The following is a 17,514-nucleotide window of genomic DNA, read 5'->3' as shown; positions in this document are numbered from 1 at the left end:
GTCAGAGGCCAGGTTCCAGGAGCCTCTGCTCCTGCCTGCTCTCTACCTCCTGGCCCTGAAATGAGGCCATCAGCTCCCATACCCTACATGTGAGGGGCCCAGGAGGGGCTCCCAGGGGCTGGCTGGGTGCCTCACCCCCCCATTCATGTGATGCGTGTGGTCGGCACCCGAGAGTCCCTCGCACAGTGACAGTCCTTCTCCTGGCTTAGCTGGGGTCTGTTAGGGGAGCAAGCCAGCGCTTAAAAAGAGAGCAGGTCACGGTGAAGAAGGCAATGCAAAAGTTACAGACTGGCTGCTGGGAACCTTTTTTACCAGGCTGCTAACCTGCCTGGGCAGCTCAAGGACTGCAGAGACAAACAGAGATGGCAAATCGGTGACATTTCTGTGCCAGCTCTGGAAGGGTCAGCAGGAGAGGCCCGGTAATCAACTAGTTATGTCTGCCACGAGTGGTAGGTGGCTGTATGGGTACGTATGCCCAGTACCGGCCATCCTGTGGACAGAAATTTTGTAATTCCACAACCGTATGGGGAAAAAATGAGATGGTATATGTAAACTGGTTTAAAATTCTAAGTGAGATGAAAATGTGAGTTAAAGACAAAAAAAGGCAGATTCTCTCTACTGCTTCGACACAGCTCAAATACAAGTGAAGAAGGGGGCACAGACCCAAGAGTCATGAACTGGAATTCTTGGCCCCCCTCCTGCCACAAAACAGCTGAATGACATTAGGTAACTCGGGGGGGGGGTGGCTTTTTTGGAAAGTAAAAAGGAATGTATGTGAAAGCCCTTGAAAGAAGGGACTGGGGGGAGGGGGAGCAGTGGTGCCTCAGTGGCTCAGTCAGTTAAGCATCTGACTTCAGCTCAGGTCATAATCTCAGGTCCTAAGATCAAGTCCCGCATCGGGTTCCTTGCTCAGTGGGGAGTCTGCTTCTCCCGCTGCCTGTCACTCTCCCTGCTGTGTGCTCGCTTTCTCTCTCTCTCTCAAATAAAATCTTAAAAAAGAAAAAAAAGAAAGACGAGATCAGGGTTGTCCCATCCTCATCTGTCCCGTCAGTACTGCCACCTGCTCAGCTCCGGGAGCCTTACCACACCTTGTCGCTAACACAGCCTCCCCCACCTGCTTCTTATTCATCACACCAGGGGCTGGAGGTACATAGAGGGGTTGGCTTTCACAGCAGGCACATCAAGCCGCAAACGAAACGTGCGCGTTCGGATCCTCTGCCTGATCATAAGAACTAGAAGGCATCTGCATCCCTCTTCAAGTTCCCCTCATCCACTGAGGACAGCAGGACAGACCCGACCAGCCAGTGTCCTGAAGACCCCAAGCAGCGACAGGCACGCAGCAGTGCCGGTGGACGACCGTCCCCGCGCCGACGCACACGTGAGCACACGTGCTCTCGGGGTACACAAGCGCGTGGAGGGCTCTGCCTCGACCACGCTACAAACGCATCGAGCCTGACCTAAGAGCCCGGTGACTCAGAACCTCAGACCGTATCTGCAGCATCCGTGGGGAAAATAACATTTTTAAATTTTGGAGAAATACGCGGAACACAAAATTTACCTCCGCGTACAGCTCGGTGGCATTGGATACATTCTCACTGCCCTGCAACCATCCCCGCTGGCCGCCTCCAGACTCTGTCATCATCCCAAGCTGAATGAAGCTCTGTACTCTCGGCATCAACGTGACGGTTCCACACGTTAAACAATAGAATTGAGTACAAGCCTCATTTCCTCTTCAGTGAAAGGCAGACCCTCAGAGACCAGGATGAGGACACAACAGTTTATCACAAACAAAACCAAGGGCTCTTCACCGAGGGCCACACTCGTTAGCCCCTCCAGCAATCGGAGGTCGTGGGACAGGGGTGCATGTATGAGCGTGTGTGTGCATGTGTGCGTGTGTGTGCATATGTGTGTGGGGGACAGATTTTGAGCAAGGCAATGAGAGGAAAGGTGCCCCTTATGGAGTGCCCATGGGCCAGGCACAGTGTAACCCTTCACACCTCCTGTCACTGGATAGGGCAATCCTGTGTGGCGGCTTCGTTACCCCCATTTTGCAGATCATCTAGCAGGGAGGTCATCTGGCCAACTAGTTCTGACTCGAGAAGCCGCCACAGCACACAGGCACAAGTACATTCAGGCTTTGCTCCCATTATGCCGCCATTCAAACCAGCGCCCGTTAGCTACCAGCTGAGCACGAGGAGTCGGGAACACCAAGAATAAATCGTCATCAGTGACCTGAAAGGGCTCACAAACATACTTAGTCTGAATCGGTGAGGCTTGGACCCCATCGGCCTCCCTAGTCTCTCATGGAAACACTCGCGTGTGGTCTGAGACTGTCCTAGGCAGCCTGCACCACTTCTCTGCTCCTCCAGGGGGCAGCGGTCCTCCCCAGTGGACCTCAACTCCCAGAGCAGGGAATCCCTGTGACACCCCCCCACCCCACCCCACGGCACCAGGCACCAAAGCACGGACAGAACTAACTTCTCCCACAGATTAACAGATTTCAGGTTTGGAGCTCGAAGACAAAAAACACCCAGCTGTTCTCAGCAACGTTCCCATTACGCTTAGGCATGGATGTTTCCTAGAACTGAAAAAGCCACTCCCAAACTAGCCGAATGCCCTACCAACGCTCTATAAAGTCCTAAGTAAACATTAACTCGCACTATCAGGTGCACGAGTACTATTTTTGAACAAAGGAACTGGCTCATTGTTTGCCTAGTGCTGGAGCTTTTCCTGCTGCAGGGCTGACTGCTGCCCCACCCACCTGCCCCGGGCCGACACCTCGTCTGGGGTGCTGGGCAGTGGCGGCCACGCAAGCACAGTGGGGAGAGGAAGAGGCCGGGTCCTGTGAGGAGCAGCCACTTAGCAATCCCCCTCCAGAGAGACAGAAAACAGACTGCATCCATCTTGCCCAATTATGCAAATGAACAGAGGAAATAATGCCCGGGGCCCAGCTATAGAGCAGATTAATGACCGCTGGGGATGTCACCTGCCATCCGGAGCTCTCAACCATCCACAGACAGGCCTAAGAAGCCCTCTGGGGGCCAGCATGCTGTAATCTGGGAGCTCCTAGGACTGTCCATATGGGAAATGAGAGAGCGGGCAACACTTAATTTGCATTTCATGTCCTGACACCGAGGCTGCCAGACCCCTCATGTTCTCCTTGGGGAGAACTGCAATGAAACCATTCCAAATGGCACTTGAAGGAAATCCTATTTACGTGGGGCGAGGGGAGAGACTGACATGAAGATTTCTGAGTCAAGTGTTCAGCTCCCTGACTGAGGACGACGCTACGGCCAGGCTGGCGCAAGACATGGGGCGCTACCCACCATCGGACAGGTCTGCGTTCTTGGACAGCTGCTCCAGCTCCCAGCCGAGGTGGACCGACTCGTTCATGCTCTGCTTCTGGGCTATCTCGAGCACCATGTTTTCCTCCAGCAGCTCCTCGATTCGCTTCTTGTCCGTGTCCCGGTCCTGGTGCAGGAAGAGGAAGGAGTGAGGCCCCAGCCCTGAGACACCTGCCCTCATGCCCCCAGGATGAAGGGACTCCAGCACTTGCTCGCTGCCAAAAAAACCACGGCTGGAGGGAACCGTCTCCAACCCAGGGCCAGCTGTGAGAGTTCCAGCCACTAAGACACCCTGCCCCGGTGACCTAGGTGCTGAACAGAGCCCCGAGGTCCCTAACTGGTCTGCACAAAGTGACATACCACGCAGGGCTTTAAAGCAAGTCCCGTGAGGATGGGCGGCTTTGTGGCCCTCGCGCAGGCCCAACACGCCTTGAAGGGGCTCACGAATCACAGCTCGACCCACACCGCGAAGCCAGCAGAGAACCCTTCTTGCAACAGACACACCCGTACATCCATCCTTACAGAAAAGCAGGAGCAGCCAAGGCCCCTCTTGCGGGCGTCAAGTGCTGCCCCCTCCACGGCCCCGAGGCCACCAAGGCGGCGGCAGCGTGAGCCCAGGGGTGAGAGCCCGGAGCAGGGCACAGCGTAAACCTGGAACGGCCCTGATGCGTGTGGGATGGGGTGACGGGAGCCGCCAGTACCAGTTCCAGGTCGTGGAGCTTGGACTTCAGCTGCAGGTTCTCTTTCTCCAGCTCGTGAACTTTATCGCCCCGGGCCCGGGCCGCGCTCAGCTGCTCCTCCAGCATGGCCTTGGTCTCGATTAAAATGATGTTGTCTTCTCTCAGCTCCTGCTCCGCAAAGACACACACGAGAACTGTCAGGCGAAGGCACCCGGTTCACGACAAGGGCTCGAGGCCCAAAACACACGCTACGCTGCAGGGGTGAGGCCACTGCGGTGGGGGATCGGGGAGGTGGTAGGGCTCCACCTCTCAGTGCCTTCACCTTTCCCACTCCCCCAGGCCAAACAGGCGTTCTCTACTGAAAGAGAAAGTCCACGCCTCGGGAAGATGTCTGAATTCAGTGTCTCCTTCCGTGGACGCTTCCTCAGTGTCTACTTCATGCCGCCAGTGGTAGCAAGGCGTCTGGCATTTGTAACCTCATCTGGGCGGACGGACAAGTGGACGCTGCCGACCGACACGGGACCTGGCTGAGCCCCACTTCCTTAAGCAGGAAGAGGTGGGGCTGAGAAACGGTCCCAGGCTCGAGGGCTGAGTCCCGTCCTCAGCAACACAGACTTCGTGATCAGGGTCCTGGGAGAAAGGAGCTGTTGAGATCAGCTTTTGTTCCATACCCAGCTCCTATGGGAACAGTCTACATACATACTCTTGGACAAAAAACGGTTCTTAGCAGCCTCCTGGAAATGGGGAGTCTCTGAGACTTCAGACACAAACAAATGGGAACCCCACAAATAAGCACCGCGCGCCCCGTGTGTCAGGCACGTGCCGGGTGTGGAACACGAGGGCCGTCTCCTCACAGAGCCCCTTCATGCACGAGAAGCCGCTGGACTCTCACCAGGCGGAGTTCAGCTCATTCACCCCATTTCTCCTCCCCTCCACCCCAGTTATGGGGCTTCTTGGTTCCTCCTCTCCCCGGAGCCCCTCCAGCACCACTCAGTATGGTGGGGGGACTGAATTTCCCCCAAATGCCTTCACGGCGTGCAAACACGCACGCGCACATGTGGGGATGTGTCTGCTTTTCTCGGTGGCAGAGTTTTCAAAGGCTTGTCCCCCTAACAACTGGGTAGCTCTGCTTATCCACTCCGTGTTCATTTTCCCTGCATTAAAGATTCCTGGTAGAGGGGAAACCACATGCCTTCTGATCAGTGGTCACGGCTCTGATCAAAGGCTGGCGGCTGTGAAGGGTTTAAGCTCAGGATTACCGAAGTGCCCTCTTTCTGCTGGGAGACCCTGTCCACCATGTGGCTGGCCCTGCGCTGGGCGCTCCCTGCCCCCACCTCCCTCACTTGGCCCAACAGCCCCAAGACGGAGGCAGGGACACTGTCTTCCTACAGATGAACAGGCTTACTTGGGTTCATAAAGGAATGAGCCCAAAGTCACGAAGCTGGCAAGGGGCGAAGCTGGAACTTGAATTCTGGCCCGAGAGCTCCAGACTTGTGTTCATTCCACTGCCCTCAGCTGCCTGCAATCCATCCTCAAGGGGCTCATGGGGAAAGAGGCCCAGACCAGCAACAATGAGGTGAGCCAAAGCACATAGGGGGTTTCAAGCAGGAAGAAGGCCCAGCCACTGCCCCCACTGTTCACACCCTGAGTTCCAGCAGGCCCACCCGCCAGCACTCCCCATATCACCTCACTGCTGGGCCCTCAGCTCCCACAGCACAGGCTGTCCCTTCAGCCTCACAACCAACCTCTAACCAGCCTACAAAACCCAGCCTGAGTTGCCCCCTCTGAGAAATGCTTGCAAATTCACTCTGTCCTGCCTGCTGAGCCAGGTACCTGGGCTCCCAGAGTGCCCTGGACACATCATGAGGCAATGCGGCCTTCCCTCCTTCCCCAGACTGTAAACTCCTCAGGGTAGGGCTGTCCCACCTCTGCTCTTGTGGGCCTCAGAGATGTGTCCAAAACACCTGTTGGCCAAATCATGCCATGCGGGGGCAGTCAGAGGACATATGACATGGGCACTTAAGGACTCAGTGACTTCCAACAGGCAGGGATGGATAAGCGTGTGCAGGACAGAAGTACAGCATGGAACACGATGATTTCTAACTACTCAAATTCTCCATCCTTTGGCCTCCACCTCAACCTCCACCGTATATAAGGCAACAGAAATACCTCAGCTTGCCTCGTACACCCCACGACCTCAGAAGTGAGAAATCAGATCTGCACGAAGTTGTGCCCGAGCTCCTACATCGAGGCAAGGGCTCCGCCTGGAGGGCTGAGAATCCTTATTCCTCACCCCTGCGCAGCTGCCCGAAGCCAGCCCGCACCCCTGCAGACCTGACCTCGACTGAACCGGGAGGCTATTTAAAGGCCTGACCCAGCCCTGCAAACAGCTGAGGGGCCACATTTAGGCCGTCACAGGCCAGGCCTGACGGCTGGTCCCCAAGGGGCTTGAGAGCTGCCACCGCTAATCTGGCCTGGTAACCGGGAGCAGTGACAGGGGATACGGGCTGACGGGCTCTGGTTCCCAGGCCTGCCAAGGCGCTGCTAGCCATGAGACGTGAAGCAAGTGCATGTCCCTCCATCGGGGATGCCTCCCTTTCTACGATGGGCACCCCGACAGGGCTGATACGGGATCAGAGGCAATAATGCACGTGAAGTATTCCGCGCGTGGTGCCCGAGGCCCAGTGAGCAGACTGGCTGTCACCATCTCCTCGCACCGCTGTAAGACCTCCAAGCATCCATCCACCAACAACCGGCGAAGACTTGCTGCCACGGGGCCTCCCTGACCCCCAAGAAGCACCAAACACCAGAGGCAGTGGGGGCGGGGTAGGCTGGGAGTTGGGGGGAGGCGGAATCAAACACAACCCATTCCTCCCCGCTGCGCTCAAACCGCAGCACCCAGAGCCTCTCTCAGGCATCTAGAGCGACCGAAATCCAGCCCATTCAAATACACAGAGAAACACAAAGTCACAGGTGGGAACAGAAGATCAAGGCTCCAAGGTTCTCATTCCGTTCCCTGAGTCTGAACATTTCCCCACTTACCGCATGATGTCCGAATTCTCACATAGGCTGCTGGTGGCGGGCCCCCCCCGCCCTTCCATCATCACCCCCCTCCTCAAGTCCCCCCATTTCACCTCTCCCTGCGCCCCCTTTGTCTCTGCGAACCCCCCTCCCTTATTTTCTTCCTCATCAAGGCTGAGGCCCTGCAGGCAGACGGACACGTTCCAGCGCCAGGTCTGCCTCCTTACTGACAGGGCCAGCTACACGAGGTGTGAATGAATCCTCAGCTTTCTCATCTGAAAAAAATGAGAGGAACCCGCAGTGGCCGCTAAACCTTGTGGGCCCCCATGAGGTTTACGTGTGATGATGTGGCTGGAGCTTAGCCTCTCCTGGCGGGCGGAAAAATCTCCCTAAATGCGGTTCTTACTGCTCATCGAAAACCCTGCTGTGCACCTACCCGGGCCAGACCACAGCTCCACATTTTTGGCTTTCCAGATCATCGGTGCCTGTCACAGCTCCTCAACTCTGCGGGTGTACCAAAAGCAGCCACAGAAAACACGTGAATGGATGGATTTGGCGATGTTCCAATAAAACTTTATACTTACAAGAATGGATGGGGGGCCAGACTTCACCCTTGGATGGACTGGAGTTTGGCCATCCCCAAGCTACACAGCATGCTCGAGGACTCAAGCTCAAGGTCAGTGAGGCACAGACCCGGGCTTCCAGGAGCTTCTGGTGTGGGTGGGACACAGGAATGCACATCATCACAGCAGCACATGGTGAATTCTGCTGGGGGTGTGCAGGGGGCCTACGGGAAACGTGAAGCGGGAGGCCCCGGAATGCGGCCCAGAGAGCTTGGCCTACCCTCTCCTCATCTGGCCCTGGGGAGGTAGGCTGGGCCCAGGAGGCCTCAGAGGGGCACTGGGGGACCTGAAGGGGACTCAGTATGGCCGGAACAGAGTCCCATGGGGGACCAGAAGTGGGTGAGTGCCAGACAAGGGGCAGAGTGTGGATTTTATCCCAAGAGAAAGGCGTAGGTGCCCAAAGAACTCTTAGAAGGGTCACTGTGGTGGCAGGACAGAGGGATGTGAATGAGGACAGATGGAGGCTGGACAGCCAGTTCAGATGCTTATGGAGGGCATCCTGTGTGCAGGCCCTGGGGTCAATGAGCAACAACAGAGAAGGGGCAAAGGCCCTCACTCACTCTTCATCCTGCCTGCGGGCAGCAGCAGGGACATGCTGGCAGGTGGGGATATGGGCTCTGAAGGATGGGGAACACCTGGGGCAGGGCTGGGGTGGGGTGGACTGCTCATGAACGTAGCTCCTAACTGCCTTGCCAACCACCCACCCCGCCCCTCGCTGCAAGATCAGTTCCCAAGTCTCACCAGGATAAGCTGGAAATATGCTCGTATGTTATCCAAGAAGCCAGGCACCCCCTTTTATAGATGGGGGCAAGCCTCACCCAACACCCAGCAAGGGGAGTGGCAGTTAGGACTGTGCCCTGCTGGGTCTCCACCTCTCAGACTATGTTTACTTTGGAGCCAGCACTGCCTAGAAAGCCATAAATCTCAGAGGCGTGAGGACAAGGCCCATCTCACTTTTACCCTGCTTAGGACGCACATGGCAGCAACGCACCTGCCCTTTGCTGTCAGGAATTTCAGCCAAAAGCAAAACACGGGACAAGAGGAACCTCCAGGCAGCCTCTCTGCCTCCATTGTCCTCCCATAGGGCCCACTGGCAGCAGTGAGGAGGGACACCTGCTTGCAAAGGGAAGTCAAGGACCACCGGGGCACCCACCGCATGCTTCCTGCTGCACCTGCGGATGCCCTCGCTGCCTCCTCCTGTCGCATGAACCCTTAAGTAAACTAGACTAGGAGCCACAGAAGAGCTGCCAGAAGCTTGGCAACAAAACGTGGAAACTTGTGGTCCATATTTTTCGAACCAAGATCAACCCTGCCCTCGCCCTGAACTCCAAGACCTTTTATCGTTTCCTCCCATGCGGCACTAACACACGCTGCCTGCCCGTGAGATGCGTTACTGTGCTTCTCAGCAGTGAGACTGGCCAGGCTCTCGGGGAGGGCACCTGGGCCACCTGCCACTCCCTGCGTCTAGAAGCGGGTCCCCTATAGGGTAGGTATCCACAGCATGAGCTGGCCTGAACACAACAATTGTGCTCTTCTTGCTGCCCTTCTGCCCGTTCACACCTAACACCACTCCATTCTGGAGGGGACAAAGGTGCCTGATCCTTCCTGTCCTTCTCCCCAGGCTAAATTTTTCTATTGCTGAGCAGTGGGGCTTTACCCGACTTGTGGGGTGATTACGAAGTGCCTAGTGTGTGCCAGGCCCCGGGCATGCAGTCGAGATAAGACCCAGTCCATGCCTAAGGGGCTGGAGGTGAACACAGGAAGCCTCCGGCCAAGCTCCACCCACAGGCTGGCCGTCAGCCCTGCCCACCCCGCCTCTGGCAGAGAAAAGCCAGCAGGAAGAAGAGTGCCCTGTCCATCTACGACTGGGGGCCGCATGCCTGACAGTGCAGAAGAGCCATCTGGGAGAGAGCCTGCGGAATGCACATTCCTAGGGTCCACTCCCAGGATCTAGGGTGGTGCCCAGGAATCTGCATTTTGAACAGGCCTCCTGAACAGACTGGGACACAGGTAGATACAGACCACACCTTGAGAAATAGAGATCTAACACTCACAGAGAGCAGTTGCATAGCTTGAAACTGATTAATACTTTAAATTATTTCATTATTAAATTGATGTCAATCACCTATCAGCTTATTCAGAAGAGTTAACGCCCACTGCTATCTTTTTACTTCCCCCTCCATATTGTGCTATGGAGATTTTAAAGTATGCTGAAGAGTTGAAATAAATATTCTGAACGTCATGCGCACCTCCCTGGATTCTGTAATTAGTGTTTCACTCTATTTGCTTTGTCACACGTCCACCCATCTACCCAGCTCTCCGTCCGTTCTGTCTTTGGTTTCTGGATGTGTACGCATCATACTTTTCTAACCTCAGGTTTTATCACATGCAGGCCAATCTCAATTCACAGACACATTTCTGTATGTCACCGAGTACTTCTAATTGCTTAGAAATTATTTAGGAATCTTATGGGGAATCCCTTGGAAATGGGCATCAGCACACCCTGGAAAATCTGATTTTCCACATAGAGCTGGGCAACCTTGTTTACTGAAACACAAACGCGGTCCCATCAGACACACCAGCGCATCGAGGCAGCGCTGCCCCCGACACGAAGCACTAGAGGGACTGAGTGGCCCAAGCCTGGGCCCCCGCACCCGGGGGCAGACAGCCCACCTCGATCCCTGCAGGCCCCCAAATACTGCTGGCTCATCCCAAAGCAACCTGTTTTGAGGTCTCTGAGCTGCACTCCAGGTTAACTTCCAACGCACATCTGAGCGCTCTGGTAGGCGGCTGGCCAGGGGGAGACGGCACAGGGATCTGAGAGGGTGGGGGGGCTCCACTGTGCCCCAGCAGCAGCCGGCTCTGCAAATGCTGCCCCAAGAAAACCCCAGACAGAATTCTTTCAACAAGTGTTCATCTACTGGTCTAGATGCGGAGCCTATATCCACAGTCAAAGCAAACAGACCCCCCACCTCGGGGCCTAGGCCAGCGGCAGTCAGGGAAGCTGCAGCAGAAAGGGGGCTGGAACACCAGACAGACCTGGGTCTGCATGTGCAGCCAGTGGCCCTGCACCGTCCGCTCAACCTCCCCGAGCTCAGCTCGTCCCCGGGGCTGCTGTGAGACGAGAATGAGAGCACACGGTTGTCACTCTACTAACTGCTCAGCCCCTCCTGGCCTTGTGCCAGGGAGTGGGCAGAAGGCGGCGGGGCCATTCAGGCTGATAAAATCTGGCTGGTAGACTTCTCATAGCCTATGGCATCCTGACGCCCCTTGTGATCTGTTCTCACCCAGCAACACGCATGTGCTTCTGAAATACACACGACACTATTCCCCTCTCTAACACGCTTCCTGAGGATGGCACGTACCTTCCATGACTGGGGCCTATGACCCCGCCCCCAACAGTGAGCAAGGCTCATGTAACTACTTCAAATCTAAGGATGGGTGCCCAGGTACTCCCATCCGCTGACCCCTGTTAGCATGGGCCTCGGGAGCACAGCAAGAAGCATCCTCTCCACAGTGGCTGGAACTCCACGGACCAGTCCCAATGCATCAGCCAGCCTGGGCTGCAAAGCGTCTGCACACCCACTGCCTGCCCCCAAGTCAACATCTCACGCAGACACACGCTGTTCCTCTTGTGGTTAATAAAAACTAAAGCAAAATTTAAGGCATTACCCATCTCACCGTTACTCTTCACTATGACATTCATCAATGTGAAAAATGTGGTTACTACAGAGAGGCATGAAATATGAGAATTGGAGAAATCTGAGGATGAGGGGATCCCAGGAGAAACCCTGAAGTCTGCAAGCTCCGTGAACACAGGCCATGCATCATCCTGTGTCTAGATCCCTCGCTGCTGGTGCAGGCCTTGGCAGCAGGCAGGCGCGAAGTGGCTGTGTCCGGAGGACCCCGTGAAGCTGCCTGGACAGGGCAGGCATGAACACAGAGATCAGAGACTGGATCCTGACATCCACCTGCTTCACCGGACAGAATCAGGGTGAGAGGGGGAACCACACTCCACCTCTGATCCCATCTGGGGGCTGCATAAGGTCCCCACCATGCACAGGAGGGGCTGCTGGGGCAGCAGTCTGGGGAAATGGGTGGGACTGTCTCATTCTCCCAATTATGACATTTCTAGTAAGTGATGAGAGGCCCCGGTGTGTGCCCACGTCCCAGAACCTGTCTGTGCCGGGGATTTATGCCTTTCAAATTCAGCGGGGCCAGTGGACCGTTTCCAGGACAAAGCCAGAGCTGGTCTCCCACCCCCACGTGGGACTCAGGCCAAGGCCGCAGCACCAAAGGCGCCTTCTTGGCAGGAGGTAGGGTGTCACATTCCTCAGGGAATAGACACTCCTTGGGTACCAAATAGGCCCTGCACCACAGCCTCCCCCCCTCCTCCCACGGCCCAGGGGCAGGGCCCACCTGCAGCAGGAGAGCATGTCCGGGTCTTCAGCCACACAGCCCTCCCAAGCGTGCCTGCCAGCAGCACAGCTGGGAGAGGGCCACCGTGCTCCCCAGATCTGTGTCCAGTCCCCTCAAAAGCCTCCTGAGTGGCAACTGGGATTATTTCTTCCCAAAAAAGCCCACTTGCTATGTGCTGACATCCTGATTTTACCAGCTTATTACAACTACCTCCTGACCCCCTGGGATTGGTGACAGGGGCAAAAATCCCCAAATCCTTGGAAAAGAGGGTCCCAGAACCAGTGGCTGATGTGAGGCAGTCAGGGTGAGTGGCTGAAGCACCAGTGACCTCACCTGGGTCTTGGTCTCCAGTCCCCCGTTAGCCCTGACGCCCTACCCCGCCGTCCACCCAGAACCTGAGGATCCAAGTGGGTTCCACGGCTGAGGGCTCACTATGGGATTTGCCCAAGTGCCAGAAATTCTGCCTCTTTCATCTGAAAAAACTCATGAAGTGGTAGGACTATCTCTATTTTATGGATGAGGAAACAGAGTCCTGGCAAGAGTTAACCACAGAAAACCAGAAAAAGAAGGAGGAAAAAAAAAGAAAAATCCATGAGTAGATGGTCATCACTGTGGCATGAGGAGGGAGAAGGAAAAACCCTACAAGAAATCAGAGTTCTTCATCACAGAACCATGTTCTCTCCCCTCCCTCACCCCTCTGATGCCTCCAGCCAGGCAAGGAGCACAGAGGGGGCCTTCTGGGGACGCGCAGATAGACTAAGGTACGGGGAAAGCATCGCCGTGGAGATACAATGGCCCCCTTTCCCCAAATCTTGCAGGTGCGTCTGGAAGGCACGGGCTCACCTCCATGCGGGCCTTGTAGAAATCCACGTCGTGCAGCTTCTCCTTGCAGCGCACCAGCTCCATCTCCAGCCTCTCCACACGGTTCGCCTTCTCCCTCAGCGAGTCCAGCTCATCTCGATAGGCGCGAGCAGAGCGGGCGTCAGCCGCCAGCTGGATGTTCTGGAAGGTGGGGAAAGGCAGGGGAACCCAGCTTAGGGCACCCCTCTGCAGAGGGAAGAGGGGGCCAAGTCCCCGCAGGGCAGCGTTTCCAGGACATCCCAGGAGAAGCCATGTTCTGGTGGCCGGGCAGGTCCTTGTTGGGCGGAGGGTCCCCACACACTATCACGAAGACTCGTGGTCACCCCTCACAGCCATTCTCAGGACAGCTGGCTCTCGGGCAGTGCTGCTTTGGGCCGGACAGACACAGAGGCCTTTGCTGGAAGCCCCGGATGCTACGGTCCCGAACCTCCGGGCCTCAGTTACTGGGGAGTCCCCGCCACCACCGCCCCCTCCTCCTGGACATGCGCACAGGCCCTCCCGCTCACCTCCTGCTTGACTTTCTGCAGCTCTAGCACCAGCTGGTCCACCTCGTGCCTGGTGTCCACGAGCTGCTCCGTCTTCTCCTCCCTGAGGGGCAATTTGGAGGAACCGTGGTGAGGCCTCCTCAGCTAGCACCCCCACCAGCCCCCCACCTCTCGAGACCACAGCAGGGAGAGGGAAGGGGATGCTTCTGGGAGCGAGGAGTCTGCAGATGGAGCCTGCAAAAATGTTCCTGACTCAAATTCCTTTTCCATTTTTCACTTTTCAAAGGCTGCTCTCAAACCCCACCCACCAGACGCTGGATTTCCCTGAGGGTGCAGGGCAGGTAAGGAGCTCCAGCCACAGGTGCACTCCCCACAGCCAGGCAGGCAGCAAGGGGGAGGCGGGCAGCTCCTGAGATGGGGTGAAGTGATAGTCACCTGCTGCAGGAGAGAGGGGACAGCAGATGCACCCGATGGGGTGAGCTGCATCCTCCCTCCAGCCAAGAACACACCCCCATGTGTGATCATTCCTGCCCCAAATGGGACTAGTGTGGACAGGAGGCTGCTTCTGCAGACAATCTGTAACCCGGACTGGCAGGAGCCCAGACAGGGAGGTGACCAGTCCACATTCAAACAGCGCCCAAGCTCGGGGCAGAGCCCACTGATGCTGGGGCCCACATTGGAGTACTCCAGCTGGCTACACCACGCAGACATGGAGCGCACGACAGACAGCGTCTGCAACACCCCCACGCAACAGCAGGAAGACAGCCCGGGGTCACTGAGACTCACAGCTCCTGCCTGACACGGCGCAGCCGGGCCTTGGTGTCGGCCAGCTCCACGGCCAGGTGCTGCCTGTCCTCGCTGGAGAGGCTGCTGGTGGGGCTGGGCGTGGACTCGGCGCTGGAGGACTTGAGCGGGCTGGGCGGCTGCTGCGTCTGCAAGTAGTCCCGCTCCTGGGTCAGGTCCACGATCAGCTGCGGCGGGGCGGGAGGGAAAGCAGCAGTCACACCAGCGCGCCCCGCACGGTGCTGGCACGCACGCGGCCACGCACGCGGGAAGACAGGGAGAAAGTGAGAGGAGACGCCCGCTGGGAGCGAGAAACCACGAGGGAGGCAGGAGAAAGGAGTGCGAGTTTTTCAGAAGAGATGGAATATTCAGAGGGATGACCGGGAGCGTGTGAATGCAGGAGCCACCCCCCCACCCCGCCCAGAGCTCGGTGTTTCTAGGGCCTTCCTCCCGCTGGTGACGCACCTCCGTGCACTCGTCTCGCTCATCGATGAGCCTCCTGAGATGGAACACCATGTTCCTCGAGAGGGCCTCCAGCTCCTCCGGGGCCACGTCCGGGAGCTCCAGCCACTGCAGGTCGAACACATTCTCCTGGTTGTGGGTCACCTGTGGGCACAGGCAGACGCTGCGGAGGCCAGTAAGGAGCACCCACCTCCCCGCACAAGACGAGGCGGGGTCGCGGCTGAGTCACTCCACCGACACCAGCAACCCCTCGCCGACAGGTCTGCCTGAGAAGGGGGCTGCCTCAGCAGGTGCGAGCTGCTTCCACAAGCCGCTCCCGCTTTCAACACCACCTTTAAGAACACCTGGATTTTGCTTTCTTGTCGGAAAGCACTCCTACAATACAGTATTTCCCTAAACAGCCCTCGGGTACTGTTCCTGGAGCACCATGGACTTCCAACACAAGGAAGGGCAGCCTCAGAGGCTCCAAGGGGGAGGAGAGGGACCGTGTGTTATTACTTCAAATCAAATGTGAATATGGCAAATATTAAATCAAAGGCTTATGTCAGAATGTTGGGCACGTGACAATTTTATTTTGGGGGGAAATAGGTCATTATCTAAAACCAACTTCAGGTAAGCCCGTATCTCATCCCCACAGGGCACGTAAGATCATCTGGTTTCCCCTTTCCGTCAGGTGTGAGCGGAGGCCCACAACTACGTCCGTACTGGGCAGCCTCTCCGTGGCTGCCGCCAGCCTGACCTTCTTACACCTCCCCCTCCAGACCTACCAAGGGGGCAGAAGATCTATTTTGAGTGCCTGATGTCTCCGTTTGGGAAGAGAAGTATTTGCAGACTCAGGCCTCAACAGAGGAAAATAAAAAGAAACCAGGGCTATCCACTCAGTGAGGCACACCAACAGAAGTTCTTAAATTTTTCAGGGCAGTACACGGAGACAGAAAATAGTTAAAAGAAAACAAAAGACAGGGCCCTTTAGTTTCTCAAAAGCCACCCCCCCTTTTTTACCTCTCCCCGCCTTACAAAGGAAAAACTGGGAATCAGCTGATCACGAAGGATCAGTACAAATCTCATCCCGTGGTACAGGGCACAGTCAGAGCTGGGAGCGGAGGCTGGGTGCTGGGCCTGCCCCAAACCAAGGCTGGGGAAAGGCCTCTGTGGAGCAGGGCACAGGGGCTCAACCTCAGGTGCACGTCAGTCACCCGAGGAGCTTTTAATTGAAGGCTGGTGCCCGTCCTCGACTAGTTCTGACTCAGTTGGCCTCTCATGGGGTCTGGACACCTGAACGTTTAAGAAGCACCCAGTTAATTGTGAAGCCCAGCCCCCACCATCAGCCCCCACATGAGAGGCATGCAGGAATCCTTTCTGGCCACATCCCTTCTCTCTCTCTCTCTTTTTAACATCCTGCTGTCTGAGCAGGAAAAACAGCAAGTGGAAAGAACTGGTGAGTCTCCAGGACCCAGGCCCTGGAATAAACACAATTAAAAAAAAAAAACAGACGTGAAAGGAAAAAAAGCAGAATCATTCTGAAGCTCACCACTGGTCAGCCCCTGATACAGGTGGCTGAGAATATCTGCTATATTACTGACTTTCCCTGATGAACCTCCTACCTGCAACGAGCTCCATTCATCTCCTGCCTCAAATCCTGGCTCAGAGCTCACCACGACCACACGCAGTGCCTTGGGCAGCTGCGGGAGCCCCCAAGCCCAGGAGCAGCCTGTCCCTGCTGCCAGCACGGGGAGCCCTGCCTTCAGCTACTCCTGCCAGTTATACACCTGCTCCTATGAACTCCTGCTCGTGTCTTTTGTGTGTCTTTCCTTCATCTGTCCAACTATACTGAAAGCGAAACTGTATCTCCTGAGATGATTCAAGCATACAGTGCTTTTTTTTTTTTTTTTTAAGATTCTATTTATTTATTTGACAGAGAGAGAGGCAGCGAGAGAGGGAACACAAGCAGGGGGAGTGGGAGAGGGAGAAGCAGGCTCCCCACTGAGCAGGGAGCCCAACGCGGGGCTCGATCCCAGAACGCTGGGATCATGACCCGAGCCGAAGGCAGACGCCTAACGACTGAGCCACCCAGGCACCCCTATACAGCGCTCCTTTTGGAGAGAGGGTGTGGTGGAGGTCAGGGAAGGAAATTTTCAGGTGGGCACTTGTCTCTCCAGGCTCATTTTCCTGGGGAACCATGTCGCCCTAAGGGCAATGGTGGAGGGGCTGCTCTTGGTGCAGAGCCCTCCCGACCCCATCCAGGAGCCTGGGTCTTTGCACACAGCCCTGGGACTTGCTGGTTTTTAACTCCCCAAGTGGGGGCGGCTTGTTTCTCTGCCATGTCACTGACAGAAGCAGAGAATCTCTCTCTATAAAGATCAACTATTCGAAGGAGGGTGACATTTGCCAGAAGACATTCTCAGGGTCTGTAAATCAAATTCTGAGCCTAAACCACTTGACAGTTCTTAAAAATAGTCTGAGTCCATATTAGGCAAGAAGAGGAAGCAAAAGAAGACTCGATTAAGGGTTTAAAAAAATTTTTTCTTATTTTTACCCCATTTTAGCTTGCTGATGGTTACCTTGCCAAATAGAATCAATGTGTCTGAGGCATCTGAATCCTAATAGCAGAAGATCATTAACGGTGACAGACTCTCTAAGCTTTTCCCCGGTGGAGTGCGCCCAGCGCCATGTGGCCACAGGAGCGCCATCCACAGCCACACCCCACGGGGCCACACACCTACCTCCTGTATATGGGCCACGATCCCGGCTTGGGTCTCAATGTCCAGCTGTTTGATTCTTTCGATAAATTCCTCTTTCCTCTCACACTGTGGAGGGTTACAGGTATTAAAGAAAG

The 17,514-nt window shown here is 56.0% G+C and overlaps 1 protein-coding gene across 2 annotated transcripts in view; it reads right to left on the bottom strand.

Moving 5' to 3' along the window:
- The window catches only part of CCDC88C (coiled-coil domain containing 88C), a 126,696-nt gene that overhangs the window by 45,634 nt on the left and 63,548 nt on the right, over positions 1 to 17,514 (bottom strand). For both annotated transcript variants that reach the window (XM_040641522.1, XM_040641523.1), the window contains exons 6-12: positions 17,402 to 17,485; positions 14,682 to 14,822; positions 14,220 to 14,404; positions 13,455 to 13,536; positions 12,931 to 13,089; positions 4,046 to 4,192; positions 3,327 to 3,471 (exon numbers count right to left, since the gene is read on the bottom strand). In XM_040641522.1, coding sequence (XP_040497456.1) covers positions 3,327 to 3,471; positions 4,046 to 4,192; positions 12,931 to 13,089; positions 13,455 to 13,536; positions 14,220 to 14,404; positions 14,682 to 14,822; positions 17,402 to 17,485 — 943 coding nt within the window. The remainder of the gene's footprint in view (positions 1 to 3,326; positions 3,472 to 4,045; positions 4,193 to 12,930; positions 13,090 to 13,454; positions 13,537 to 14,219; positions 14,405 to 14,681; positions 14,823 to 17,401; positions 17,486 to 17,514) is intronic.

The sequence above is a fragment of the Ursus maritimus genome, unplaced genomic scaffold (assembly GCF_017311325.1).
Source record: "Ursus maritimus isolate PB19 unplaced genomic scaffold, ASM1731132v1 scaffold_25, whole genome shotgun sequence".
Taxonomy (NCBI): domain Eukaryota; kingdom Metazoa; phylum Chordata; class Mammalia; order Carnivora; family Ursidae; genus Ursus; species Ursus maritimus.
The sequence above is the reverse complement of the archived record's forward strand: the minus strand, read 5'-3'. Positions and strand labels throughout refer to the sequence as shown.